The sequence below is a fragment of the Microcaecilia unicolor genome, chromosome 11 (assembly GCF_901765095.1).
Source record: "Microcaecilia unicolor chromosome 11, aMicUni1.1, whole genome shotgun sequence".
NCBI lineage: Eukaryota > Metazoa > Chordata > Amphibia > Gymnophiona > Siphonopidae > Microcaecilia > Microcaecilia unicolor.
Window position 1 is genome coordinate 15,570,342 of NC_044041.1, and position 27,895 is coordinate 15,598,236.

General features: G+C 47.1%; 1 protein-coding gene across 5 annotated transcripts in view; it reads right to left on the reverse strand.

Annotated features, from left to right (window-relative positions):
• Window positions 1-2,036: 2,036 nt before the first annotated feature.
• Window positions 2,037-27,895, reverse strand: part of GAL3ST1 (galactose-3-O-sulfotransferase 1) — a 225,912-nt gene continuing 200,053 nt past the window's right edge. For all 5 annotated transcript variants that reach the window (XM_030218700.1, XM_030218699.1, XM_030218703.1 and 2 more), the window contains one exon: window positions 2,037-3,857. In XM_030218700.1, coding sequence (XP_030074560.1) covers window positions 2,702-3,857 — 1,156 coding nt within the window. In that variant the 3' untranslated portion in view covers window positions 2,037-2,701. The remainder of the gene's footprint in view (window positions 3,858-27,895) is intronic.

A 27,895-nucleotide genomic window follows, 5' to 3' on the forward strand; every position in this document is an offset into this window, starting at 1 on the left:
TGCTAACACCCAATTATTGGAACTAATTTAGTTGCACACGCATCTCAGAATAGCATGTAAATTTATGCGCCATTTATAGAAACCGGGGGGGGGGTATGTAGTCAGTCTCCCCATTGGTCACTAGAAGCTCTGCTACTATGCTTCCTTCCTTTCAGTAGTAAGTTTCTGGCAGAGAAATGCAAATCATAGTTCATTTGGAACTCGGTGCATGGATTTAGCCAGCCATAAGTTACCTAAAGATGCTGCTGTTAAATGTCTCTTTTCTGTTGATTGTTCTATATGTTATGTGTTGATGAATAAATATATATGAATAGTAAATCTATCTTTCCCCTTGCAGATATGGTCTCCACAACCCTAAAACGACCAATAAGGCTACAAAGATATACACTGCACTTCTGAAGAGCTCAATGTGAGCTTATGATCTGTTGTAATGACCCCGGATCTTTCTGATGTATATATTGTCTTACATGGAACATTCCTAAATAGAAGTAATTAAGCCTGATAAATAGACACTTGTGTTGAATATTAAAATGTACAATCTGCTGAGATGTAGTGTTACTAAACATTCAATGGAGCCTGCAGTCATTTGTTTACACATGTATAGGTTCATACAAGTATACACATACAATCATACATGTAAAAGATCACACACAAACTGTCAGAAATGTATACATACATCATCATACAGCTGCATATATAATGAATATAGACTGCACATGTTATGTAGAACTGGTCATAAAACACATATATTCTGGACTGTTAAAAGTACATTTCAGTGGGATAGACAAAAATGTTATTTCCCCCCCAAAGTTGTGGAACAATAATGAAGACAGTTTGTGATTAGTCATACTTCTGACTTGCTCTGAGAAACATCAGAAGCCAGTGTCATCAGAGGAATTAAATCAGCAGAACTTCTGGCTCTTGCAACACATTTTAACTCTTCTAGAATGTTTTGGTAGAGATCAATGGTTGCCTGAAGTTGTCTTCCTGGGGGCAACCCCAGGAAGGGGTTAACTTCTTCTTCAGTTGCTGCCATAACTGTGAGCTTTTAAAAAAAACCCAATTCAACTAGAAAAATTAGCTTGTTCCATTCCTTCCTCAATGGTAGGCTGCCTGAGGGACTGTAATAATTTTAAGAGTATTTAGATGGCCTTTCCAGAACTCTCCCTGATGTAAACAGTGCAACTTTACTTCTCAACCTTACAGACATCCAGCTGCAATCATGCATGGATCTGCTCCCTATGGCCCAGTCAGGTTCTCTTCTGATTTCTCAAGATCAGGAAGAAAGGGACTCAGGTGTGGACCTTAATGATACACATCAAGAGGTTTTGACTAACTAAACTGTCACATTCTTTTCTATGAAGGGGACTTTTAAGGGTCCATCTAGCTTGGGCAAACAATGGGCAATTCTGCTAGTATTCTTGCAATTAATAAACATGAACTGCTCAAATGTCAACAGATTTGAACATGTGCTCATACAAGACCATATATTAATACTGTACGTGTATATATTAACGCAATCATACATGAACGCAGTCACAGACAGGCAACCTCAAACCTGCAGGAAAAGCTGTCACTGAGATTAGGTAAATAATACAAACATGTGCACATAAACTTAATCTCTCACAACTTCTCCACCACTCTGTGATAAGCAGGAAAAACAGGAACACATAGTGAAAACACAAACATCAAACTCAATCATCTCTGAAACTGATCTGAACAGCTTTAAATATAAGCAGTGCAAAACAGGAAGGGACTGTTGGTAGATGGGGGGCATGCTATGGTTGTCTCACTCAGTCCATCTGCCTTTTATTAAGGATGGGGATGGGCAATCCACTTGGGTGGATGAACAACAAAATCCCACAAAGAAAATACACTAAGAAAGAGTGGGAAGTGGACCAATCACTCCAGAGACTGGGGCAACTGAGTTGAACACAAATGGACTTTATTGCAGACTTGACACAGATCTGTGTTTCGGCCACAGGCCTGCCTCAAGAGTCGAGTAAAGACCCTGGGAACTTTGCTGTCTTAATTCTGAGAATGAAAACTTGAGTTTCTTTATTCTTCACATTTCTGCTACATTGGACTCACACACTGGTCAGTAGTTCAGTACACAAAAGAACTGAACAGTACTTTGTTAAATGCTTCCAGAGTCAGCCCAGAGAGGGAGGTGACTCTGGAAGCATTTAACAAAGTACTGTTCAGTTCTTTTGTGTACTGTACTACTGACCAGTGTGAGTCCAATGTAGTAGAAATGTGAAGAATAAAGAAACTCAAGTTTTTCATTCTCAGAATTAAGACAGCAAAGGTCCCAGGGTCTTTACTCGACTCCTGAGCCAGGCCTGTGGCCGAAACACAGATCTGTGTCGAGTCTGCAATAAAGTCCATTTGTGTTCAACTCAGTTGCCCCAGTCTCTGGAGTCATTGGTCCGTTTCCAAGGATGGGACATGGTGGCAGAACATCCCATCAAATGTTTTTGGAGCAGCAGACATTTGAAAGAAGATGATGTTGGTACTAAATGGAAGGTTGAAGACAAAGAATGGCCACAAAGTTTGAACCCATTTAAAAATATCAACCACCACTGCCTCCAGATGCTTTTCACTCAGCAATAAAGTCTTCAGGACTCAGCAGAATAACTTGGTCTGCTGGTTATGTTCTGTTGCTAAGATAGCAAAGACCTCCATGATTATATTCTGTGGGTTACCACTTGAGGAAATCTTGTATGCTACGCCAGAGGTTGGTGACCCAAAGGTTGACACCCAGCTTAGTCATATACTGAATCTCAGGTGTAAGCATCTTACGACACAGTTTACGATACTTTTTGTCAATTTTCTTCTTCAAGTTGTAACCAAGGATTGACTTGTCCCATAGAGGCTGCCATGGCTGCATGGATGAGTCTTTGATAGCTTTGGCATCCACAGCTTCACCTCCATCAATACAGATGCTTATCATCATGTTGTTCTTCTTGCGCAGCTCATCGACATCCTTTTGCATGCGGCCCCGCCCATAGGCATCCACCTTGCGCCAAAAGGTGGCATTGAAATGATGGTAGAGTTTTGCATCAATCTGGTTCCAGGAAGTGGCCTTTTCATACACATCGCTGCTCAATCTAGACACGGAGGAGTCCTTACGAGCATTCAGTTTGAAGTAAAGAATATCCTCTAGTTCCCAGCAAAGCAGCTCCCGCAATAGGATCAGTGACTCATCAAAATATTCTAACAGCATCACCAGGTCAAAGTGTTCCTCTATCTCATGAATGTGCTCCTCTACCAATGTGCTCTCGGCATTTAGGTTGTTGTCATATCCCAAATCAAAGAACAGCAGGTTGTGTAGGTAGTGAGAATTGTAACCATTAGGGTTATAGTACCTCCATGGGTCCCGCAGAAACTCTGCCATCTTGTCCTCACCTGACAGTTTCCATGTGATTGGGATAAGACGGAGAAAGTAATGGAAAGAAGATTCAAAGAGGTATGCCGGGTCTCGGAGGATAGTGATGAACATAGTGTCAACAGGAACCAGCTTGCGCACCTCAGTGTAGTGGAATCTCATGTGGTTGCAAATGATATTGAAGCACATGCCTGGGCGGTAGTCCTTCACAAGGCTCCTCTCAAAGTACGATGGATAATAGAAGTCATTACGTCCACTGGGGAAGGCAAACTTGAGCCGGTGCTTTTCACCAAAGCGAAAGATTATGTTCAGGATAGTACTGCTAGCAGTCTTATGGGTCTTCATGAACATTATGTCTAGTTGTGGTACGCATCTGCTGCCATAGACTGTTGCACTTTGAGTGGCATTGGCTGGGGGAAAATTCCTGGCTTGGGCAGGATAGGAAGAACAGGAGTAAGGAACAGAGATCCTACAAGAAAGAAAAAGAACATCTATGCAAATATGTTTTTCATCAAGGTATCAATACGTGGCATGTCCAGTTTCCTTTCAGAATTTACTGTATTTTTTGAATGTCTTACAACTCTACCTCTGTATAACCTGAGCAGCTACAAGGATATTTGGTGCTCTAGGCAAACCTTTAATTTTACACCTTCTTCTTGCCCCTTCCCCTCCCCCCCCCCCCCATGCTAACCTACCGGCTCAGCCTGGTTCTCCCGGAGGCCCTAATCCAACATTTCCCCTGGATGCTCAGCCCCTGTGACTGCTAAGAGGAAGAGTAATAGCATAGCAGGTCTGGGTGTGGACTTCAGGGAAGGGGGGAGATCTGGAGTGGGGGGAGGTGGTGGGTATGGCTTTTTTTTTGGTTTATTGAAAGGGACTATAAGAACACAGAACCTCTTTATGACTTGATAGTTTTCTGGAATTGGTTTTGGTAGGTCAGTTATAGAAGTTACCTGATAAAAGCATTATGGAGTGAACAGAGAATTCTGGGGTGAGATACACATGAGGGTTTACAAATAAAGCGAGGTTACTTACCTTTAGCAGGTATTCTCCGAGGACAGCAGGCTGATTGTTCTCACTGATGGGTTGACGTCCGTCGGCAGCCCTAGGAACGGAAATCTTTCTAGCAACAAAGCTTGCTAGCCCTCGCACGCACATGCACGCATCGCGCATGCGCAACCATCTTCTCGCCCGCAGCGCGAGCGTGTCCCTCAGTCAAGTAGAAAGCAAAGACAAGAGAAGACACAACTCCAAAGGGGAGGTGGGCGGGTTGGTGAGAACAATTAGCCTGCTGTCCTCGGAGAATACCTTCTACAGGTAAGTAACCTCGCTTTCTCCGAGGACAAGCAGGCTGCTTGTTCTCACTGATGGGGTATCTCTAGCCCCCCAGGGTCACTCAAAACAACAACACTGGTCAACTGGGCCTCGCAATGGTGAGGACATAACTGAGATTGACCTAAAAACAGAAACAACTAACTGAGAGTGCAGCCTGGAACAGAATAAAAATGGGCCTAGGGGGGTGGAGTTGGATTCTAAACCCCAAACAGATTCTGCAGCACCGACTACCCGAACCGACTGTCGCGTTGGATATCCTGCTGAAGGCAGTAATGAGATGCGAATGTGTGGACTGAAGACCATGTCGCAGCCTTGCAAATCTCTTCAATAGTGGCTGACTTCACTGTGAACCGTGACATGACCCTCAAGAGTCAGCCCAGCTTGGGCGTTAAGTGAAGGAAATACAATCTGCTAGCCAATTGGAAATGGTGCGTTTCCCAACAGCTACTCCCCTTCTGTTGGGATCAAAAGAAACAAACATTTGGGCGGACTGTCTGAATGGGCTTGTCCGCTCCACATAGAAGGCCAATGCTCTCTTGCAGTCCAACGTGTGCAACTGACGTTCAGCAGGGCGGGTATGAGGATGGGGAAAAAATGTTGGCAAGACAATTGACTGGTTCAGATGGAACTCCGACACCACCTTCGGCAGGAACTTAGGATGAGTTCGGAGGACTACTCTGTTGTGATGAAATTTAGTATATGGAGCATGAGCTACCAAGGCTTGAAGCTCACTGACCCTACGAGCTGAAGTAACAGCCACCAAGAAAATGACCTTCCAGGTTAAGTACTTCAGATGACAGGAATTCAGTGGCTCAAAAGGAGGTTTCATCAGCTGGGTGAGAACGACATTGAGATCCCATGACACCATAGGAGGCTTGATAGGGGGCTTTGATAAAAGCAAACCTCTCATGAAGTGAACAACTAAACGCTGTCTAGAGATAGGCTTACCCTCTACACGGTAATGATAAGCACTGATTGCACTAAGGTGAACCCTTACGGAGTTGGTCTTAAGACCAGACTCGGACAAGTGCAGAAGGTATTCAAGCAGGGTCTGTGTACAACAAGAACGAAGATGATCTAGGGCCTAGCCGTCACACCAGACGACAAACCTCTTCCATTTGAAAGAATAACACCTCTTCGTGGAATCTTTTCTACTACTACTACTTAACATTTCTAGAGCGCTACTAGGGTTATGCAGCGCTGTACAAAATAAACAAAGAAGGATGGTCCCTGCTCAAATAAGCTTACAATCTAAAGAACAAAATGTCCAGTTGGGCAGTCTAGATTTCCTGGGTAGAGGTGTAGAGGTTAAGTACCGAAGGCGACATTGAAGAGGTGGGCTTTAAGCAGAGATTTGAAGATGGGCAGGGAGGGGGCCTGACGTATGGGCTCGGGGAGTTTGTTCCATGCGTGGGATGAGGCGAGGCAGAAAGGGCGGAGCCTGGAGGCGGTGGTGGAGAAGGGTACTGAAAGGAGAGATTTGTCTTGAGAGCGGAGGTTACGGGTAGGAACGTAAGGGGAGATGAGGGTTGAGAGGTAAGGAGGGGCTGCAGATCGAGTACATTTGTAGGTTAGTAGCAGAAGCTTGAATTGAATGCGGTACCTGATCGGAAGCCAATGAAGTGACTTGAGGAGAGGGGTGATATGAGTGTATTGGTTCAGGCGGAAGATAAGACGTGCAGCAGAGTTCTGAACGGACTGAAGGGGGGATAGGTGGCTAAGTGGCAGACCAGTGAGGAGTAGGTTGCAGTAGTCAAGGCGAGAGGTAACGAGAGAGTGGATGAGAGTTCGGGTGGTGTGCTCAGAGAGGAAAGGGCAAATTTTGCTAATGTTATAGAGGAAGAAGCGACAGGACTTGGATATCTGCTGGATGTGCGCAGAGAAGGAGAGGGAGGAGTCGAAAATGACACCGAGGTTGCGGGCAGATGAGACGGGGACGATGAGGGTGTTATCAACTGAGATAGAGAGTGGAGGTAGAGGAGAAGTGGGTTTGGGTGGGAAGACAAGAAGTTCGGTCTTGGCCATGTTCAGTTTCAGGTGGCGGTTGGACATCCAGGCAGCAATGTCGGATAAGCAGGCCGATACTTTGGCCTGGGTTTCCGCAGTGATGTCAGGTGTGGAGAGATAAAGCTGGGTGTCGTCAGCATGAAGATGATACTGGAAGCCGTGAGATGAGATCAGGGAGCCCAGGGAAGAGGTGTAAATAGAGAAAAGAAGGGTCCAAGGACAGAACCCTGAGGGACTCCAACAGAGAGCGGGAGAGGGGTGGAGGAAGAGCCATGAGAGTGTACTCTGAAGGTACGATGGGAGAGATAAGAGGAGAACCAGGAGAGGACAGAGCCCTGGAACCCAAAAGAGGACAGTGTGTCAAGAAGTTGTGATTGACAGTGTCAAAAGTGGCGGATAGGTCGAGGAGAATGAGGATGGAGTAATGACCTTTGGATTTGGCGAGGAACAGGTCATTACAGACTTTGGATAATGCCGTTTCTGTCGAGTGAAGTGGGCGAAAGCCAGATTGAAGCGGATTGACGATGGTATGAGAGGTGAGAAAATCAATGCAACGGCTGTGAACGGCGCGTTCAAGTATTTTGGAGAGGAAGGGTAGGAGGGAGATGGGGCGGTAGTTGGAGGGACAGGTAGGGTCAAGTGAAGGTTTTTTGAGGAGAGGTGTGACAACAGCATGCTTGAAGGTGTCAGGGACAGTTGCGGTGGAGAGAGAGAGGTTGAGGATATGATAGATGGGAGGGGTGATAGTAGGAGAGATGGTGATAAGTAAGTTGGTGGGGATGGGGTCTGAGGAACAGGTGGTGCATTTCGAGGAGGAGAGAAGATGGGCGGTTTCCTCTTCGGTGATATCAGGAAAAGAGGAGAAGGAGGCCTGGGTTGATTGGTTGAGGGAGTGGGTGATAGGATGAAGAGGAGGAGAAGGTTTAGTGGTGAATTCGAGGTTGATCTTCTGGACCTTGTCGCGGAAGTAGTCAGCCAGTGATTGAGGAGAGAGTGAGGGGGGGGGTGGGAGCGGAGGACACTTTGAGGAGGGAGTTGAGGGTGGTGAAGAGACGACGAGGGTTAGAGCTGAGGGAATTAGTCAAGTGAGTGTAGTAGTCCTGTTTGGCGAGGAATAGGGAGGACTGGAAGGAGGATAGCATGAATTTTGTAGTAAATGAAGTCAGTATGGGTGCGAGATTTCCTCCATAGGCATTCAGCCGATCGGGAGCAGGAGCGAAGGTAACGGGTGCAAGGGTTAAGCCAGGGCTGGGGATTAGTGCGCCTTGTGAGACGGGAAACAGACGGTGCAAGGGTGTTGAGGGCGGAGGAGAGAGTGGCATTGTATTTGGAAACAGCCTTGTCGACGGACTCGGAGGACGTGATGGACGGGAGGAGATCGGAGATACTAGCGGATAAGGTGGGGGGGGGGGGTCAACAGCCTGGAGATTCCTGGAGGTAGTGGTTAGTGTTGGGCGGGAATGAGGGGGAGGGTGATGAAGTGTGAATGTGATCAGGTGATGGTCAGAAATGGGAAGAGCAGAGACGCAGAGATTAGAGGGCGAGCAGGTAGAAGAGAGGACGAGATCAAGACAGTGACCAGATTTGTGAGTAGGGGTGGTGGAGCTCAGTTGGAGATTGAAGAAGGAAGTTAGGGTGAGGAATTGAGAAGTGTATGAGTCGAATGGGTTATCAGTGTGTATGTTGAAGTCACCAAGAATGAGGGATGGGGATGAGGGCTCAAGAAAAACGGAGAGCCAGGCATCGAAGTCAGTAAGGAAGGAAGGAAGGAAGGGAGGGACTTATCAGGGGGGCGGTAGATGACTGCAACTCGGAGTGGCAGCGGGTAGAATAGACGGATGGAATGGACTTCAAAGGATGAGAAGCAGTAAGACTGTGGTAGGAGGAGGTTGAAAGCAAGCAAGACTCGGGAGACACCCTCAGAAAGACCCAAGGAGGCAAAGTCTACGCTCTCAACATCCAGGCCATGACAGCCAGGGACTGGAGGTTGGGATGCAGTAGCGCCCCCTCGTTCTGAGTAATGAGGGTTGGAAAACACTCCAATCTCCACGGTTCTTCAGAGGACAACTCCAGAAAAAGAGGGAACCAGATCTGACGCGGCCAGAAGGGAGCAATCAGAATCATGGTTCCGCGATCCGCCTTGAGTTTCAGCAGTCTTCCCCACCAAGGGTATGGGAGGATACGCATACAGGAGGCCCTTCCCCCAATAAAGGAGAAAGGCATCTGAGCTAGCCTGCTGTGGGCCTGAAGTCTGGAACAGAACTGAGGGACCTTGTGATTGGTCTGAGTAGCAAAGAGATCGACCAAGGGGGTGCCCCACGCTTGGAAGATCTGACGTACCACTCTCGAGTTGAGGGACCACTCATGAGGTTGCATTATCCTGCTCAACCTGTCGGCCAGACTGTTGTTTACGTCTGCCAGATACGTGGCCTGTAGAAACATGCCATGATGGCTAGCCCAAAGCAACATCTGGATGGCTTCCTGACACAGGGGGTGAGATTCGGTGCCCCCCTGCTTATTGATGTAATACATGGTAACCTGATTGTCTGTCTGAATTTGAATAATTTGATTGGACAGCCGATCTCTGAAAGCCTTTAGTGCGTTCCACACCGCTCGCAACTCCTGTTTCCTGGAGGGGCCAACGTCCTTGAGTGTGAAGCCCATCGACACGGGCCCCCCACCCCAGGAGAGACGCATCCATAGTCAGCACTTTTTGAGGTTGATGAATTTGAAAGGGACGTCCCAAGGTCAAATTGGGTCGAATTGTCCACCAAAGTACGGATTTGAGAAACCCCGTGGACAGCTGGATTACGTCCTCTAGATCCCCAGTAGCTTGAAACCACTGGGAAGCTAGGGTCCATTGAGCCGATCTCATGTGAAGACGGGCCATGGGAGTCACATGTACTGTGGAGGCCATGTGGCCGAGCAATCTCAACATCTGCCGAGCTGTGATCTGTTGAGACGCTCGGACTCAGGAAACAAGAGACAGAAGAGTGTCTGCCCTCGCCTTGGGGAGGTAGGCATGAGCTGTCTGGGAGTCCAGCAGAGCTCCTATGAATTCTAGTCTTTGAACTGGAAGAAGTTGAGACTTTGGATAATTTATCACAAACCCCAGCAGCTCCAGGAGTTGAATAGTCACCTGCATGGACTGTAGAGCTCCTGCCTCCGAGGTGTTCTTGACCAGCCAATCGTCGAGATAAAGGAACACATGCACTCCTGGTCTGCGTAGAGACACCGCCACTACAGCCAGGCATTTTGTAAACACTCTGGGCACAGAGGCGAGACCAAAGGGTAGCACACAATACTGAAAATGCCGTGTTCCCAGACGGAATCGAAGATACCGCCTGTGAGCTGGCAGTATCGGGATGTGAGTATTAGTGTCCTTTAAGTCCAGAGAGCATAGCCAATCATTTTTCTGAATTATGGGAAGAAGGGTGCCCAGGGGAAGCATCCTGAACTTTTCTCGGACCAGATATTTGTTGAGGGCCCTTAGGTCTAGGATGGGACGCATCCCCTCTGTTTTCTTTCCCACAAGAAAGTACCTGGAATAGAATCCCAGCCCTTCCTGTCCCGGTGGCACGGGCTCGACTGCATTGGCGCTGAGAAGGGCGGAGAGTTCCTCTGCAAGTACCTGCCTGTACTGGAAGCTGAAGGACTGAGCTCATGGTGGGCAATTTGGAGGTGTTGATATCAAATTGAGGGAGTATCCTAGCTGGACTATGTGAAGAACCCACCGGTCGGAGGTTACAAGAGGCCACCTTTGGTGAAAAAACTTTAGCCTCCCCCCTACTGGTAGATCGTCCGGCATGGACACTTTTATATCGGCTATGCTCGCCTGGAGTCAGTCAAAAGCCCGTCCCTTGCTTTTGCTGGGGAGCTGCAGGGGCCTGTTGAGGTGCACGCTGTTGACGTGAACGAGCGCACTGGGGCTCAGCCTGAACAGGCTGTTGGGAAGGTGGATTGTACCTACGCCTATTAGAAGCATAGGGAGCATTCCTCCTTCCTCCATAAAAACGTCTACCTGTTGAGGTAGATGCTGAAGGCGTTTGGTAGGAGAGTTTGTCGAAGGCGGTGTCCCGCTGGTGGAGCTGCTCTACCACCTGTTCGACCTTCTCGCCAAAAATGTTATCCCCCTGGCAAGAAGCATCCGCAATCCACTGCTGGACTCTATTCTCCGGGTCAGAGGCACGCAGCCATGAGAGTCTGCGCATCACTATACCTTGAGAAGCGGCCCTGGACGCAACATCAAAAGTGTCGTAAGCACCCCTGGACAGGAATTTGCGACACGCCTTCAGCTGCCTGACCACCTCCTGAAAAGGCTTGGCCTGCTTCGACGGGAGCTTATCGACCAAGTCTGTCAGCTACCGCACATTGTTCCGCATGTGGATGCTCGTGTAGAGCTGGTACGACTGGATCTTGGACACGAGCATAGCAGAATGGTAGGCCTTCCTCCCAAAAGAGTCCACAGTCCTAGATTCCCGCCCCGGGGGTGCCGAGGTGTAATCCCTAGTACTCTTGGCTCTCGAGAGCCGAATCCACAATTCCAGAGTCATGAGGCAAATGGGTCTTCATCAACTCTGGGTCCCCGTGGACCCGATACTGGGACTCAATATTTTGGGGAATAGTGGGATTACTTAATGGTTTTGTCCAGTTTGCCATCAATGTCTGTTTCAGGACATTATGCAGGGGAACAGTGGACGACTCCTTAGGTGGCAAAGGATAGTCCAGGACCTCGAACATCTCAGCCCTGGGCTCATCTTCAGTAACCACTGGGAAGGGAATGGCCGTAGACATTTCCCGGACAAATGAAGAGAAAGACAGACTCTCGGGGGAGAAAGCTTTCTCTCTGGCGAAGGAGTAGGATCAGAAGGAAGACCACAAGACTCCTCATCAGAGAAATATCTGGGGTCTTCCTCTGCCTTCCACGAGGCCTCACCTTCGGTATCAGACACAAGTTCTCTAACTTCAGTCTGAAGCCGAGCCCGTCTCGACGCTGAGGAACTAAGTCCTCTATGGTGATGCCGAGAAGAAGACTCTCTCGCCGTGGGCGACGAAGCTCCCTCCAGCGATGTCGACGTGGAGTCAACCTGGGTGGCAGCGGAGGCCGATGCCGCAAGCGGTACCGGCGTCGCAGTCCTCACCACGGGCAAGGAGCCAACCGCCGCATCTCTCGACGGTACCGACAGCGCAAGCACCAGCGGTACCGTAACAGATGGTCGCAGCAGCCCTTCCAGAATCCCTGGAAGAATGGCTCAGAGGCGCTCGTCTAGAGTGTCTGTCGAGCAAGGCAGTGGGGCCCGTACAGGCGACGAAGTCAGAATCTGCCTGGGGCGAGGAGGTGGTACCGGGCTGTCTGGAGAAGAGCACATCGACACCTCTTGAATGGAGGGTGAGCGGTCCTCCCGGCGTCGACGCTTCACGGGTGCTGAATCCTTCGGCGCCCCGGAGCTCTTGGTACTGTGACGGGAAGGTGAGCGATGACGGTGCATCTTCGCCTTCGCTCGAAGCACGTCACCAGTACCTCCCGGTACTGATGAGGACGTGGAATCCGCACGTCACCTCGGGGCCGGGTCCGAAAGAGGTCGGTCCCGGGGGGGGGGGGGGGGGCCTGTACCGTAGGAGCCCTCGAGGCAGGTGGAGACCCACTTGATGGCTCACTGCTACCAGCGTGGGAGGGTCTGTGGACACCCATCACCTGCGCTCCTGACGTTGATGCAGTTTCCGATGCCGACATGGATACCGACGATGACCTCGGTACCGCTGGTGCCGTCTACACCGAAGTACCGGATGGGGCTCCGAACAAAAGGTTCCACTGAGCCAATCTTGCCGCCTGGGTCCTCTTCTTCAGCTGAAGACACAAAGTGCAGGGGCTGGGGCGATGACCAGCCCTCAGACATTGAAGACATGAAAAGCAAAAGCTACATACCTGTAGAAGGTATTCTCCAAGGACAGCAGGCTGATTGTTCTCACATGTGGGTGACGTCCGATAGGAGATCTTCACTAGCAACAACGTTTGCTAGCCCTCGCGTGTGCATGCACAGTGCGCATGCACGACCGTCTTCCCACCCGAACGTGAGCGTGTTCGCCAGTCCAGTAAAAAGCAAAGACAAGGGAAGACACAACTCCAAAGGGGAGGCGGGCGGGTTGGTGAGAACAATCAGCCTGCTGTCCTCGGAGAATACTTTCTACAGGTATGTAGCTTTCGCTTTCTCTGAGGACAAGCAGGCTGCTTGTTCTCACATGTGGGGTATCCCTAGCCCCCAGGCTCACTCAAAACAACAAACATTGGTCAATTGGGCCTCGCAACGGCGAGGACATAACTGAGATTGACCTAAACTTATCCAACTAACTGAGAGTGCAGCCTGGAACAGAATAAAAATGGGCCTGGGGGGGGGGGGGGGGTGGAGTTGGATTCTAAACCCCGAACAGATTCTGTAGCACCGACTGCTCGAACCGACTGTCGCGTCGGGTATCCTGCTGAAGGCAGTAATGCGATGTGAATGTGTGGACAGATGACCACGTCCCAGCTTTGCAAATTTCTTCAATAGTGGCCAACTTCAAATGGGCCACTGACGCCGCCATGGCTCTAACACTATGAGCCGTGACATGACCCTCAAGAGTCAGCCCAGCCTGGGCGTAAGTGAAGGAAATGCAATCTGCTAGCCAATTGGATATGGTGCGTTTCCCGACAGCCACTACCCTTCTGTTGGGATAAAAAGAAACAAACATTAGGGTGTACTTTCTGTGGGGCTGTGTCCGCTCCAGGTAGAAGGCCAATGCTCGCTTGCAGTCCAATGTGTGCAGCTGACGTTCACCAGGGTGGGTATGAGGACGGGGAAAGAAAGTTGGCAAGACAATTGACTGGTTCAGATGGAACTCCGACACCACCTTCGGCAAGAACTTAGGGTGAGTGCGGAGGACTACTCTGTTATGATGAAATTTAGTATAAGGAGCATGAGCTACCAAGACTTGAAGCTCACTGACTCTGCGAGCTGAAATGACTGCCACCAAGAAAATGACCTTCCAGGTCAAGTACTTCAGGTGGCAGGAATCCAGTGGCTCAAAAGGAGGTTTCATCAGCTAGGTGAGAATGACATTGAGATCCCATGACACTGTAAGAGGTTTGATGGGGGGCTTCCACACGGTAATGGTATGCACTAATCACACTAAGATGAACCCTTACAGAGTTGATCTTAAGACCAGACTCGGACAAGTGCAGAAGGTATTCAAGCAGGGTCTGTGTAGGACACGAGCGAGGATCTAGGGCCTTGCTGTCACACCAGACGGCAAACCTCCACCATAGAAAAAAGTAACTCTACTTAGTGGAATCTTTCCTGGAAGCAAGCAAGACTCGGGAGACACCCTCGGAGAGACCCAAGGAGGCAAAATCTACACCCTCAACATCCAGGCCGTGAGAGCCAGGGACTGACGGTTGGGATGCAGACGCGCTCCCTCGTTCTGAGTAAGGAGGGTCGGAAAACACTCCAATCTCCACGGTTCTTTGGAGGACAACTCCAGAAGAAGAGGGAACCATATCTGACGCAGCCAAAAGGGAGCGATCAGAATCATGGTCCCTCGATCTTGCTTGAGTTTCAGCAAAGTCTTCCCCACCAAAGGTATGGGAGGATAAGCATACAGGAGGCCTTCCCCCCAATCCAGGAGAAAGGCATCCGACGCTAGCCTGCCGTGGGCCTGAAGTCTGGAACAGAACTGAGGGACCTTGTGGTTGACTCGAGTAGCAAAGAGATCGACCAAGGGGGTACCCCACACTTGAAAGATCTCGCGTACCACTCTCGAACTGAGTGACCACTCGTGAGGTTGCATAATCCTGCTCAACCTGTCGGCCAGACTGTTGTTTACGCCTGCCAGATACGTGGCCTGAAGAAACATGCCGTACCGGCGAGCCCAAAGCCACATTCTGACGGCCTCCTGACACAGGGGGCGAGATCCGGTGCCCCCCTGCTTGTTGATGTAGTACATGGCAACCTTATTGTCTGTCTGAATTTGAATAATTTGTCTGGACAGCCGATCCCTAAAAGCCTTTAGAGCATTCCAGACCGCTTGCAACTCCAGGAGATTGATCTGTAGACCTTGTTCCTGGAGGGTTGTTCCTGGAGGGACCAACTCCCTTGGGTGTGAAGCCCATCGACATGAGCTCCCCACCCCAGGAGAGACGCATCCGTAGTCAGCACCTTTTGTGGCTGAGGAATTTGGAAGGGACGTCCCAGAGTCAAACTGGACTGAATTGTCCACCAATGCAGGGATTGGCGAAAACTCGTGGACAACAGGACTACGTCCTCTAGGTCCCCAGCAGCTTAGTACCACTGGAAAGCTAGGGTCCATTGAGCTGATCTCATGTGAAGGCGGGCCATGGGAGTCACATGTACTGTGGAGGCCATGTGGCCGAGCAATCTCAACATCTGCTGAGCTGTGATCTGCTGAGAAGCCCGCACCCAGGAACCAAGAGAGACAGAAAAGTGTTGGCCCTCGCTTCCGGGAGGTAGGCACGAGCCCTCTGAGAGTTCAGCAGAGCTCCTATGAATTCTAGTTTTTGGACTGGAAGAAGGTGGGACTTTGGATAATTTATCACAAACCCTAGTAGCTCCAGGAGTCGAATAGTCACTTGCATGGACTGTAGAGCTCCTGCCTCGGAGGTGATCTTCACCAGCCAATCGTCGAGAGAAGGGAACACATGCACTCCCAGTCTGCGGACAGATGCCGCTACGACAGCCAGGCATTTTGTAAACACCCTGGACGCAGAGGCGAGACCAAAGGGTAGCACACAATACTGACAGTGCCGTGTTCCCAGACGAAATCGAAGATACTGTCTGTGAGCTGGCAGTATCGGGATGTGAGTATAAGCGTCATTTAAGTCCAGAGAACATAGCCAATTGTTTGCCTGAATCATGGGAAGAAGGGTGCCCAGGGAAAGCATCCTGAACTTTTCTCGGACCAGATATTTGTTCAGGGCCCTTAGGTCTAGGATGGGACGCATCCCCCCTGTTTTCTTTTCCACAAGGAAGTACCTAGAATAGAATCCCAGCCCTTCCTGCCCCGGTGGCATGGGCTTGACCATATTGACGCTGAGAAGGGCGGAGAGTTCCTCTGCAAGTACCTGCCTGTACTGGAAGCTGAAGGACTGAGCTCACGGTGGGCAATTTGGAGGTTTTGAGATCAAATTGAGGGAGTATCTTAGCCGGACTATTTTGAGAACCCACTGGTCGGAGGTTATTAGAGGCCACCTTTGGTGAAAAAATCTTAACCTCCCCCCCGACCGGCACGGACACTTTGATTTCGGCTATGCTCTGCTGGAGCCAGTCAAAAGCCCGCCCCTTGCTTCTGCTGGGGAGCTGCAGGGGCCTGTTGAGGCGCATGCTGTTTACGGGAATGAGTGCGCTGGGGTTTAGCCTGGGCAGCAGGCTGGCGAGAGGGAGGATTGTACCTACGCTTATTAGAATAGGGAGCAGTCCTCCTTCCCCCATAAAAACGTCTACCTGATGAGGTAGAAGCTGAAGGCACCCAGTGGGAGAATTTGTCGAAAGCGGTGTCCCGCTGTTGGAGTTGTTCAACCACCTGTTCGACCTTTTCATCAAAAATATTATCCCCCCGGCAAGGGGAATCCGCAATCCGCTGCTGGACCCTATTCTCCAGGTCCGAGGCACGCAGCCATGAGAGTCTGCGCATCACCACACCTTGAGCAGCGGCCCTGGACGCGACATCAAAAGTATCGTAAACACCCCTGGCCAGGAATTTAAGACACGCCTTCAGCTGCCTGACCACATGCTGAAAAGGCTTGGCCTGCTCAGAAGGGAGCTTATCCACCAAGTCCGCCAACTGCCGCACATTGTTCCGCATATGAATGCTCATGTAGAGCTGGTAGGACTGGATTTTGGAAATGAGCATTGCAGAATGGTAGGCCTTCCACCCAAAAGAGTCCAAGGTTCTAGAGTCATGGCCCGAGGGTGCCGAAGCGTACTCCCTAGAACTCTTGACCATCTTAAGGGCCAGATCCACCACACCAGAGTCATGAGGCAACTGAGTCTGCATTAACTCTGGGTCCCCATGGATCCGATATTGGGATTCTATCTTCTTGGGAATGTGGGGATTAGTTAGCGGCTTCGCCCAGTTCACCAGCAATGTCTGTTTGAGGACATGATGCATGGGTACAGTGGACGATTCCTTAGGTGGCGAAGGATAGTCCAAAAGCTCAAACATTTCGACCCTTGGCTCATCCTCCATAAAACCACAGAGAAGGGAATGGCCGTAGACATTTCCCGGACAAAGGCCGCGAAAGACAGACTCTCCGGAGGAGAAAGCTGCCTTTCAGGAGAGGGAGTAGGATCAGAGGGGAGACCGCAAGACTCCTCATCAGAGAAATATCTTGGGTCCTCTTCTGCTTCCCACGAGGCCTCACCATTGGTATCGGACACCAGTTCGTGCACTTCAGTCCGAAGCCGGGCCTGTCTCGACTCCGTAGAAACCTGGCCACGGTGGGTACGCCGAGAGGATGACTCCCGCACCGGCAGCGATGAACCTCCTTCCATCGATATCGTCGGGGAGTCAGCCTGGGAGGCCGCCAATGCAGGTACCGCAAGCGGTACCGGGACTGGGGACCTCACCACGGGCGAGGAGCCAGCCGTCGCCTCTCTCAACAGCACCGGCGGCGCAAGCATCCCCGCTACCGGAGCGGAAGGGCGTCCCATTTCCCTTAGTGATCATTCAATGCGATTATTGTAATTCTTTGTATGCCGGATTTCCACTTAACTCCTTAAAGAGACTTCAACTAGTGCAATCCACTTTAGTACGTCTTCTTCACTATGCCAAGCCCTTCAATCACATCACTCCTTTACTATTTCAGGAACATTGGCTGCTCTTGTCAGCACGGATTCAATTCAAACTTCTAGTTCTGGTTTTCAAATCCTGTCTTCATGCAGCCCTGGATTACCTTTCCCGTCTCATCACATCCTACAATCCTGCCCATCTTCTCCGCTCAGCCAATACTGGACTATTACAGCTTCCACCTCCTACTGTTGTCTGACTTGACTCTACACGGGCCTCTGCCTTTGGCAATGTTGGAACCAAGCTATGGAACACACTTTCCCCCCTGTCTCAGATCTGAACCTTCTGACAGCTCTTTCTAATCTGCCTTGAAGACTCACTTTTTTATCCTTGCTTCTGCTGCTCCCCATTAGGCTCTGCTTCTTTCCTTCCCTCTAGTTCTCCTATAATTGTGAATTTTTCTACTCTCTATAGCATGTATTGTTTTTGTAAACTGCTCTGAAGCCATTTCTTGGCAATTGGCGGTATATCAAGCCTTGTAAAATAAATAAATAAAATCTCAAGTGGGCTACTGATGCAGCCATAGCTCTGACATTATGGAGCCATGACATCACCCTCTAAAGTCAGCCCACCATGGGCATAAGCAAAAGAAATGCAACCTACTAGCCAATTGTAAAGAGTGTGTTTGCTGATGGTAGCCCCCATCCTGTTTGGCTCAAAAGAAACAAAAAGCTGGGTGGACTTTCTATGGGCTTTAGTCTGCTCCAGATAGAAGGCCAGGGCTCTCTTGCAGTCCAAAGTGTGCAGTGCACTTTCATTTCTATGGGCATGTGGATCAGGAAAAAGGGTTGAAAGAACTACTGACTGTTTAAAGTGGAACTCCAACACAATTTTAGGCAGTACTTCGGATGGGTGTGCAGAACCACTCTACTGTTAAAACATTTAGTACAACCCCTCCGAAGGGGCACCACCTTGTTGTGGTGGAGGGGCTTCAGTGTTTCAATGACTCAGAGGGCTATGCTGTAGGGTTACCCATATCAGACAGGCCTCTGAGGAGAAACCAGACAAAAAGTGTCCCAAACTGGAGGATCCAAGATGGCGTTGAGGGAGGATGTACGTTAGTTGAGTTCCCATTTTACACCAGAATACCTGAAGAAGTAGGCGCGCTCCCCAGAGAATGGGGAAGAGAAAAGGTAAAGCCGTGGTGTTGTCCTCCTTGAACACGGCTGGGGGTCCCACCACTTCTCAGCCTACTTTGGAGAGATTCGGAGTCATAACGTCAGGGATATCGGTTCCTGCTTCGAGGGAACAGCAAGGCTTTACTGCCGAATCTCAGTGGAGAGGGAGTGACTTTGAGACCCCTGTTGGCATGACCCCTCCAAGACCCGGAAACAGTAACGCTTCGCTATGGAGGTCGACAGTGGAAACACCCGAAGTGGGTCAGGATTTTCACGTGACCCGAGGAGGTCCTGGCACAGCATCGACTCTGGATAATAAACCAACTGGGGGATTGGACAGTGAGTTCTCCCCCCCCCCCCCCCCCCCCGAAGATATCTGGAGCGGTTTCTGTGGAGAAATTGGGCCTGGTGAAGCCAAAAAATGTCACAATGGACGCATTATGAGAAGCGCTGCAGAGTGTGAATAACTTTCTTCTTCAGATGTTTAAAATTTTTCAGGAATAAACATGTGAATTAAAGAATTTATATCAATACTTATCTAACAAAGTGGAAGTCCAAGATATAAAAATAGAGACTTTGACTATGGAATTTTTTCTTTTATTGAACTGTTGAAGAAATATTTCTCTGATAATTTGCAAACATTTTGTGATAGCCACCCTCCGGTGTCTAAAGCAATTTATATTTCCCCTAAATAATCTTCTTTATCAGAGAAAAGAGATGTGAACTTAACTGATATTTTGGAAAGGCTATATTACTAGTGACTTTCGCCTTTGATTTAGATAGGAATAATGTTTTGAAATTGTATTTCCGACACATGGCTGATAGTTTTTTGGGTTCAAAGACAAATATATTTCCTGACTTATCAGGGGAATCGCAGACTAGGAGGTGTGAACTCTTGGCTTTTAAGCCAAAGATCATTGCCCTAAGTGGGACCTTCCTAGTGCGATTCCCTTGTAAGTGTTCTATTTCTTTGAATTTTAATAATTACTTATTTGTTGAACCTAAGAAATTACAAGAGTTTGTGGAGTTGAAAGAACAGATGAAGAACCCTCTGCAGCAACTTCCTTTAGTTACCACTGTACCGGCTGCAATTACCGATTAACCTTCCTCCCCTAGAAAAAGTGAATTGTAAGATTAACCATTTTGAGTTTTTCTTATTTTCTTTGAGATTGTTTTCCTGATCTTGGATCTCCCAGTTGTGGACGATTATATAACATATATTGGTGGGAGAAAATGTTTTCTATTTTAATATCAATTTCTGTTTTCCCTTACATTTATGTGATAAATGTGAATGTAATTAAGTAAAATGATAAAATAAAAAAAAACCATTTAGTACAAGGTGGATCATCTACTAGGACCTGCAGCTCACTAACGCAGCTGAATTGGCTGCCACCAAAAATAAGACCTTTCAGAGGTCAGGTACTTCAAGTAGCAAGTATCTAGTGGCTCAAAAGGAGTTTTCTTCAGCTGAGTAAGTACAATATTGAGGTCCATGACACTGTGGGAGGCTTGTTGGGTGGTTTCACATGCAGCATGTTCCACATAAAGCAAACTAAAGGCTTTACCCTTTACCCAATAATGATAAGCTCCAATTGCAGTAAGGTGAACCTTTACTGAGTTGGTCATGAAATCTGCCTCTGATAGATGTAGAAGGTATTCAAGCAGTTTTTGTGTGGGGCAAGTGAAGGGATTTGTGACCCTGCCCTCACAATAGATGGCAAAACTCCTCCAATTATAACCAAATGCTCTCTTAGTGAAATCCTAGTAATACAGTAACATAGTAAATGACGGCAAATAAAGACCTGTACGGTCCCATCCAGTCTGCCCAACAAGATAAACTCACTTTACATGGTATGTGATACTTTATATGTATACCCGAGTTTGATTTGTCTTTTCCAATTCTCAGGGCACAGACCGTAGAAGCCTCCCCAGCACTCTTCTTGTACTAAAAGTTCTGAAGCTAATGTCGAAGCCCCTTAAAATTTACGCTCAAGCCCATCCATATCTATTCAGTCACGATCAGGGCATAGACTGTAGAAGTCTGTCCAGCACTGGTTTTGCTTCCCAATTACCAGCGTTGCTACCCAATCTCCGCTAAGATTCCGTGGATCCATTCCTTCTAAACAGGATTGTGTTTATCTCACGTATGTTTGAATTCGATTACTGTTTTCATCTCCACCACCTCCCGCCAGAGGGTTATTCTATGTATCCACCACCCTCTCCGTGAAAAAATACTTCCTGACATTACTTCTGAGTCTGCCCCCTTTCAACCTCAATTTATGTCCTCTAGTTCTACCGTCTTCCCGTCTCCCGAAAAGGGTTGTTTATTTGAACGTCTGTATCATTTCACCCCTATTTCTCCTTTCCTCCAAAGTATACATGTTCAGGTCGGCAAGTCTCTCCTCATACGGTTTGCAACGCAAATCCCATAGCTTGTCTTTGCACCGCTTCCAGTCTTTTTACATCTTTAGCAAGATATGGCTCTAAAACTGAACACAATACATTAATTCATTAATAACATTTATTGATTCATAATTTGAATGTTTTCATCCCTATTACTTATCATTTTCACTTTAAATTCTTATTTTTCCTGTATAATGCTATATATGTTTATTTATAGTTTGTCTTATGTTTGTTCTACAAACATTTTTTATAGATCTCACTGTATGACCCCTGAAGTAGACGCTTGCGTGCGTCGAAACACGGCCCGTGTCGGGCCTTCCTTTTAAGTATAATAATAAAGACTGTTGGATTCATATCTCCAGTGGTGACTCGTCTTTGGTTAGCCTCTACTTTTACTTTGGGGTCTGAGACCTTACCACCACCCATTCACTTAGCGGTAAGGTCTCACATGTTAACTGGGCGGTGATCATCAACATGCATACAATGCCAATTACTGCCTGGTTAGCACCATGTGCAGGAAAATAAAATATATTTTCCAGCGTGTGTAGTGGACGCGCGTAAAAAATGAAATTACCACCTGGGCCACGCGGTAGCCGGGCAGTAGCTCTGAACTGGCATGTGTAGGCGCCTACGTGGCTTAGTAAAAGGGCTCCTACGTTTCCAAAGCATATGGAAGGAACTAGAGACTACGTTCGAGACTGGACTTTCTAAGGATAAAAGCTGATCAATTGTAACCCCTAAGATTTTCATTGAGGAAGAGGATAGGTTATATTATCAATTGTAAAATATTTGAGAAAAGTCAGATAAGGATTTGTTATTAATAAAAATTTAGTCTTCTCGGTATTAAGTTTCAATTTAAAATGTGATTCAGGATTCAGTTAATGTGATACCTAATCTGATTTTGTTAATGATATCATAAAGAGTTTTGGAAAATGGGATGTAAATAGTGATGTCATCAGCATAAATAAAATTACAAAGACCATTGCTCTCAAGTAGATTACCAAGAGGAATCATCATGATCTTAAATAAGATGGGAGGCAAGGGAGAACCCTGCAGTACTCCACTAGAAAGCCAGGATGAAGAGATAGTTAAGAGAATCACACAGAGACAAAGTTTGTCACGTCCCCCACCCCCCTGTGGGTTCTGTCTCCGCCTCCGCAGGCCCTGTCTCCATCCCCGCTCCATCCCCACAGGCCCTGTCAAGCAAGATCAAAGCGGTTCACAATAATAAAATTTTAAACGTTAAAAATAAAAATGAAAAGAACGCCATAAAAATAGGAAATAAAACTACACTCATTCTGCAAAAGTATATGAAAACAATTATTATATAACACAGAGTAAATTAAATTTAAGTTAATTTACTTTGAATTTTAAAAGTACAGATACAAGCCCTCTAGGCCCATTACAGGAGACACTCTACAGCATTTAGGACCCAAAAGCCAATTGAAAACAACAAGTCAAAGACAATTCATTCCGAATATCCAGTGGGAGATCATTCCATAATCTTGGAGCCAGAAAGAAAAAAACAGATGATCTTAGTAGACTCCAAATAAGCAAGTCTAGGTGACGGCAGGGTAAGACGATTGGAGTCTAAAGAACTAAGATTGTGAGAAGGAGTATAGGGGATGACAACATTAGACAGGTAATATGGTTATCCAGAAAAAAGAACTTTAAGAGTTAGGAGAAGGATTTTGAACTTAATGCTGTAAGATAACGGCAACCAATGAAGACTAATGAGAAGAGGAGTAACAGGATCAAAACTTCTAGCCCTGAGAAGCATTCTAGCAGCTGTATTTTGAAGTGTTTGTAAACACCATAAATTCTCATTCTCCCAGGTCCAAGGAGTGTTTGCTGAGAAAGTCCGCCTCCGCATTCAAGGGGACCCAGGAATGTGAGCTGCCGACAAGCAGAGAAGATTTTTCTCCATCCAACTCATGAGGGAGGCCGTCTCCATTGCCATCAGTTGGCTGCGGGTCCTGCCTTGCTTGTTGATATATGCCACCGCATTGTCAGAGGAAACTCGGACCTTGTGTCCCTCCCCCCCCCCCCCCCCCCCCACCGAAAGGGAGCAAAGTCACATAAGGCATTCTGCACTGCCCTGAGACTCCTGTTCCAGTACTGAGACTCCTGTTCCATCCAGGTGCCCTGTGCAAGATGGAACTTGTAATGAGCTCCCCAACCCGACTAGCTGGCATCAGTTGTTGTTGCCATTAATCCCAGACCCTGGACGTAGTCCCAGACCCTGGGCCTGCCTTGACTGAGGTGAAGGTGAATCTGTTGAACCAGCTTTGACCTCCTGCACTCTGTGAGGAAGATCCTGTCCTGTGCTGAGACAAATAGAATGACTAGATACTTCAGTGTCTGGATGGAGTTAGTCTGCTCTTCTCAAAATTGATCACCCAACCCAACAGTTTACAGTTTATTCAAACTGGATATATCGCTTCCCCACTACAGTGACTGAAGCAGTTTACAATACAAAAACATCATACCAGATAAAAAGAACTCCATTAAAAATAGTAAAGCACAATCTTCCAAGACATACATGCATACATCCAACAACTGCAGAAGACAGATATCTTTGTCCGTCGCAGCCACTCTGTCTGAATAGATGATGCATGAATAAGTCAGTCTTCAAGATACGGGTGAACTCTGATTCCCTGGCGCCGAAAGGAAGGAAGCCACCACCACCATAAGCTTGGTAAATATTCTTGGAGCTGTGGCGAGACCGAAGAGCAAAGCCCTGAACAGAAAGTGTATAATTATAGTACAGCAAGAGGCCCTCACTGGATGCCCACCGGAAGGGTGGAAGGCCAGATTTTAGGACTCAGGCTGTAAAAATACCAGCTAGGTTTAAAAATCTATGACTGGCTGAGCAAGGACTTGCTTTTCCTGCAAGTTAATATGCGTTCTAGTTTAAGATCTATCCACTGGAATAGTGGTGGGCCAAGCTACATAGCTTTGTACAGCTGAAAAGCACTGACTAGGCCTGATAACCTACTAATGGCCTTATAGATGAGTCTTAACAAAATCAGATACAAATTGAATGTAGCACTTATTAAAATGGAGTTTGTCTTTCTATAAGATGAAACTGAGATCATAAGATGATAAAAAAAGAGGAAGTGAATGAAACTGATATGCTAAAAATAAGATGTTCTGGCAGAAGAGAAAACATGTTGACAAAAGAGGAAATTGCGAAATAACTTGCAATAGCTAGAACGGAAGGAGTTGGGTACAGATGGTACAGATGGCCGGATACGAAAGTATGATCTCAGAAATTGAGAAATATTAGGAAAAAAAGGTACCTCACAATAGACTTGTATTGGGACTTGGGGCTATAAAAGAGATAAGATTTTGAGAGAGAGTTGGAGTCCTCCCCAACGCTTTCTCAGACGGCAGGGCCCTGTGCGACTGAAACCAGAGTCTGTCTGATGTCTGTACTTAATTGAACAACTTGGTAAGAATAAAGTCTTCTTTCTGAAATCTATCTCTGTCTTTATTTCCAATTATTCTTTACCTGTCATTCTAACTAGAAACTAAGCCACATACGATTAACACACACTTTTTACACTAAATTTTATAGATTTCTAATACCATATATTTATGGGAACTTAAATGGGCAAAGATCTACTTAGATCCTGACAGACAGAAGGCCATGGTCATGGACATTATCCTAGACTTACGCCTTCTGCTATATACACAACAGCAATATCCCCGGGATGGAATATCAGAAGGATTTAAGCAGGCGGCCCAACACATAGTGGAGGCGCAGACCCTTTGTCCCCGGAGAAGGGTATTCCTGGGGCGCAAAGAGGGCCTTTAAAATTTACATTTGGTGACCCCGATCGCTGGCCGGTACCGCTGACCTTCCCGCCCGCCATTTGAACGCAAGTGGGGATACCTTAATCTGTGCGTTCAATGCTTTATTTCTGTCACTCAATTTTCCTTTCTCTTTTTCTCTCATATTCCCCCCCCCCCCCTTATCTCCCTGACCCCCCTCTTCCACCTATAACTGGGACCGCGTTCCTGTCCTTTTTTTTATCTCTATGATGTCCTTTCTCTGCCTTTCCTTATTTTTCTTTTCCTGCCTCTCACGGACATTGCCCATTTGAGGGGTACTGGGCACTGGTATTCTGTCCGTTCTTTTTCTCACCCCTCCCTCAAATACTCTTCTATCTTTCTGCCTTCTTCCTCTGTTCCCTGCACGCCTTATTCTCCTGCGCTGAACTGGCACACTTGTTTCTCTGACCCGGATCGCTGATGTAACACAATAGCCCCCTAATACTGTCCTTCTTTCCCTAATTTTTGAACGCAGAGGGGATAAATATTTGCGTTCAAACCTTCGTTTCTGTCTTTCAATATTCTCTTCTGTTCTTTCTCACCCTCTTTTCTTTCTTCTATCCTGTCCATCTTTTTGATTTGCGAGATGCGTGTAAGTGTGTGATTGTTGCGTGATTGGTGCATTACTACGAGACGAGGAGACTCCGATCTCGTGTTTGCTGCCTGTCTATTTCCCGCTCAATTCTTTGGATTGGTCTTGATGCGAGCATTCTGGCTCAACGATCCTTAGAGGTTGCGCGTTCTCTTTTTCTCTTTCCTGTTCTCTTCTCTCCTCTTTTATACCCCTACGTTCTCTGTATGCTTTCTGGCTCACTACAGATGTTCTGCCTGCTTCAGATGCGTTTCTGTTCCCTCCCCATTCTATTCTCGGTTTTCCTTTACTCTCACATCTATTGTCTCTACCTATGAGTTCCCCTACTTGTCCTTCTGACTTCCTCTGTTCTTTTTCCTTGGGCGGTTCCTTCGCCGCCTCCTTTCTGTTCTTAAATTTTTTGTCTTTCCCTCAATACACCTGTATTCGTGGGATGCAGGGACTGTCTCTCTTTGTTAAATTGTACAGCGCTGCGTAACCCTAGTAGCGCTCTAGAAATGTTAAGTAGTAGTAGTAGTAGTAGTTATGTCTTCTCTGTACTTATATGTCTGAAGATCTTGGGTTGAGTCTGATCCAGACACAGTTCTGTTCCGTCTTACCCAGAATATACTTTCTGTTCCTTCATGTCCGTTATATAAGTTTTTTGCTCCTACTCTCTATGATTTCACTTTTTCCTGTGGTTATCTCCTCGCCACTTGCTCTTCCGTTATACTTTTCTATTACTGTCAGTGAACTCTATAACCTTCGCATATCCTGCAGTGCACTCTATGCTTTCTCCGCTCCTTTCTCCGTACTTGGTTTTGTCATCTTGAACGGAGAGTGCTATCAATATTGACTTCTCCCCACCCTAGTTAGAAATTTTCCTGATGTGTCTTTGTGAATGATTTATAGTTTAAACCTAACAATTCTTTGTCAGCTTCTTAGCTGCACTTCACCATTTTCTGCTTCCTTATTTCGCTGTTATTGCCAAGCTCTATGGGCAGCATTAGAACTATGCTTCAACACTGACAGGCTTGCCCCCACCTCTGTTCCTGCTCCCCCAGATGCTCGCTCTCGCCTATACGCTTTTGTTACCTCTGTCTGACCTTCAACTGCTTAATTCTGACTCAATCGGGTGTTAGATTGAGTTACCTTTTACTGTCACTATGTTATCTGCAAGCTTCGGTTAACGGCGCTCAGCATCCTAGCCACTTATTGGCCTAATACTTTTGACTATGAAGGAGATGCCGGTTTCCTATACGGCTGTGGCTTTTCTTCGCACTTTATTTCTTTTCTTTATATTTGCACACATTTGCGGTCCCATTTCTTCCGATTCTTTAAGTCTCTCACTGACTCTCTCAATTTACAAGTGCGTAGCTGCTTATCTTCCTCTTTTCTTCTGTAACTGCCTGGCTTCTTGGACGGCGCCCACTTCCTTCCTCTTCTCTGCACTTTCTCCCTCTCGTATCTGCTAATCTTTAGCTTTGGAATCTATTATTAAATCCTGTTTCTAATAATCTTTTGTAATAACGTCTTGCCCTGTACTTTGTATTTGCCTCCGTTGGTCACGGCACCTTCCTTTTCTTCTGGTTATGTTCCCTGCTCTTATATATAGGCTATCTGTCAGTAAGGTTATGTTCTCTTCTCTGTCAGTGATTTCTCTGCCATATTATCTTGTTAGTTATTTCTTTGATTATAAATATTCCCTATGACAGGTCTGTTGCCAGTTCTAAGTATTGTTAACCGGTGTCTTTATTTTGCAAGTGCGTCTCATGCTTTGAGAGCTTGCTGTCCGTTCGTGCGCTGTAAATGTTTTGTGCCATTACTTTTGACAGACTGTCACCATCTTCCGCTCTGATAACTCTTCCTGCACTAATCCTGACAGTTGTCTGCCTTAAGCTCCCGTTGTTACTGCTTCTCTGAGTGAATTTGCCACTTTTTTCCTGTACCCCCTCTCTCCTGTCACAGCCTCGGCTGTAAGACTGTTAAATTTATCTCACTTCCACCTATACTTTCTCCTTGCAAAAGGTCTCTTGTCCATTATACAGCATTCTCCTGTCCCCTGGCTCTGTGACTTGTTTTTCTAAGCTATCTGGACTTCAGAAGCATGCTCTTCTCCTTCATGTATTGTCAGTGCTTTATACTGTAACTTATGGCTGGCTGTCAAACTATACGGCCATCTTCCGGTCTGATTAATGCTTTTTCTTCTCCTTTTACAGTTGTAATTTTAAATTTGTACTTGACCTAGTAGCTGTTATCACACCCTTTTAATTTATAATTTGTTTTGGGACAATGTTATATTTTTAATTAATAATGCTTAAAATTTGTCATTTATTTTCCTTATTTATGTCTTGGATATGCTTTGGGCTCTCACTTTGGCGCCCAACGTGCTGCTAC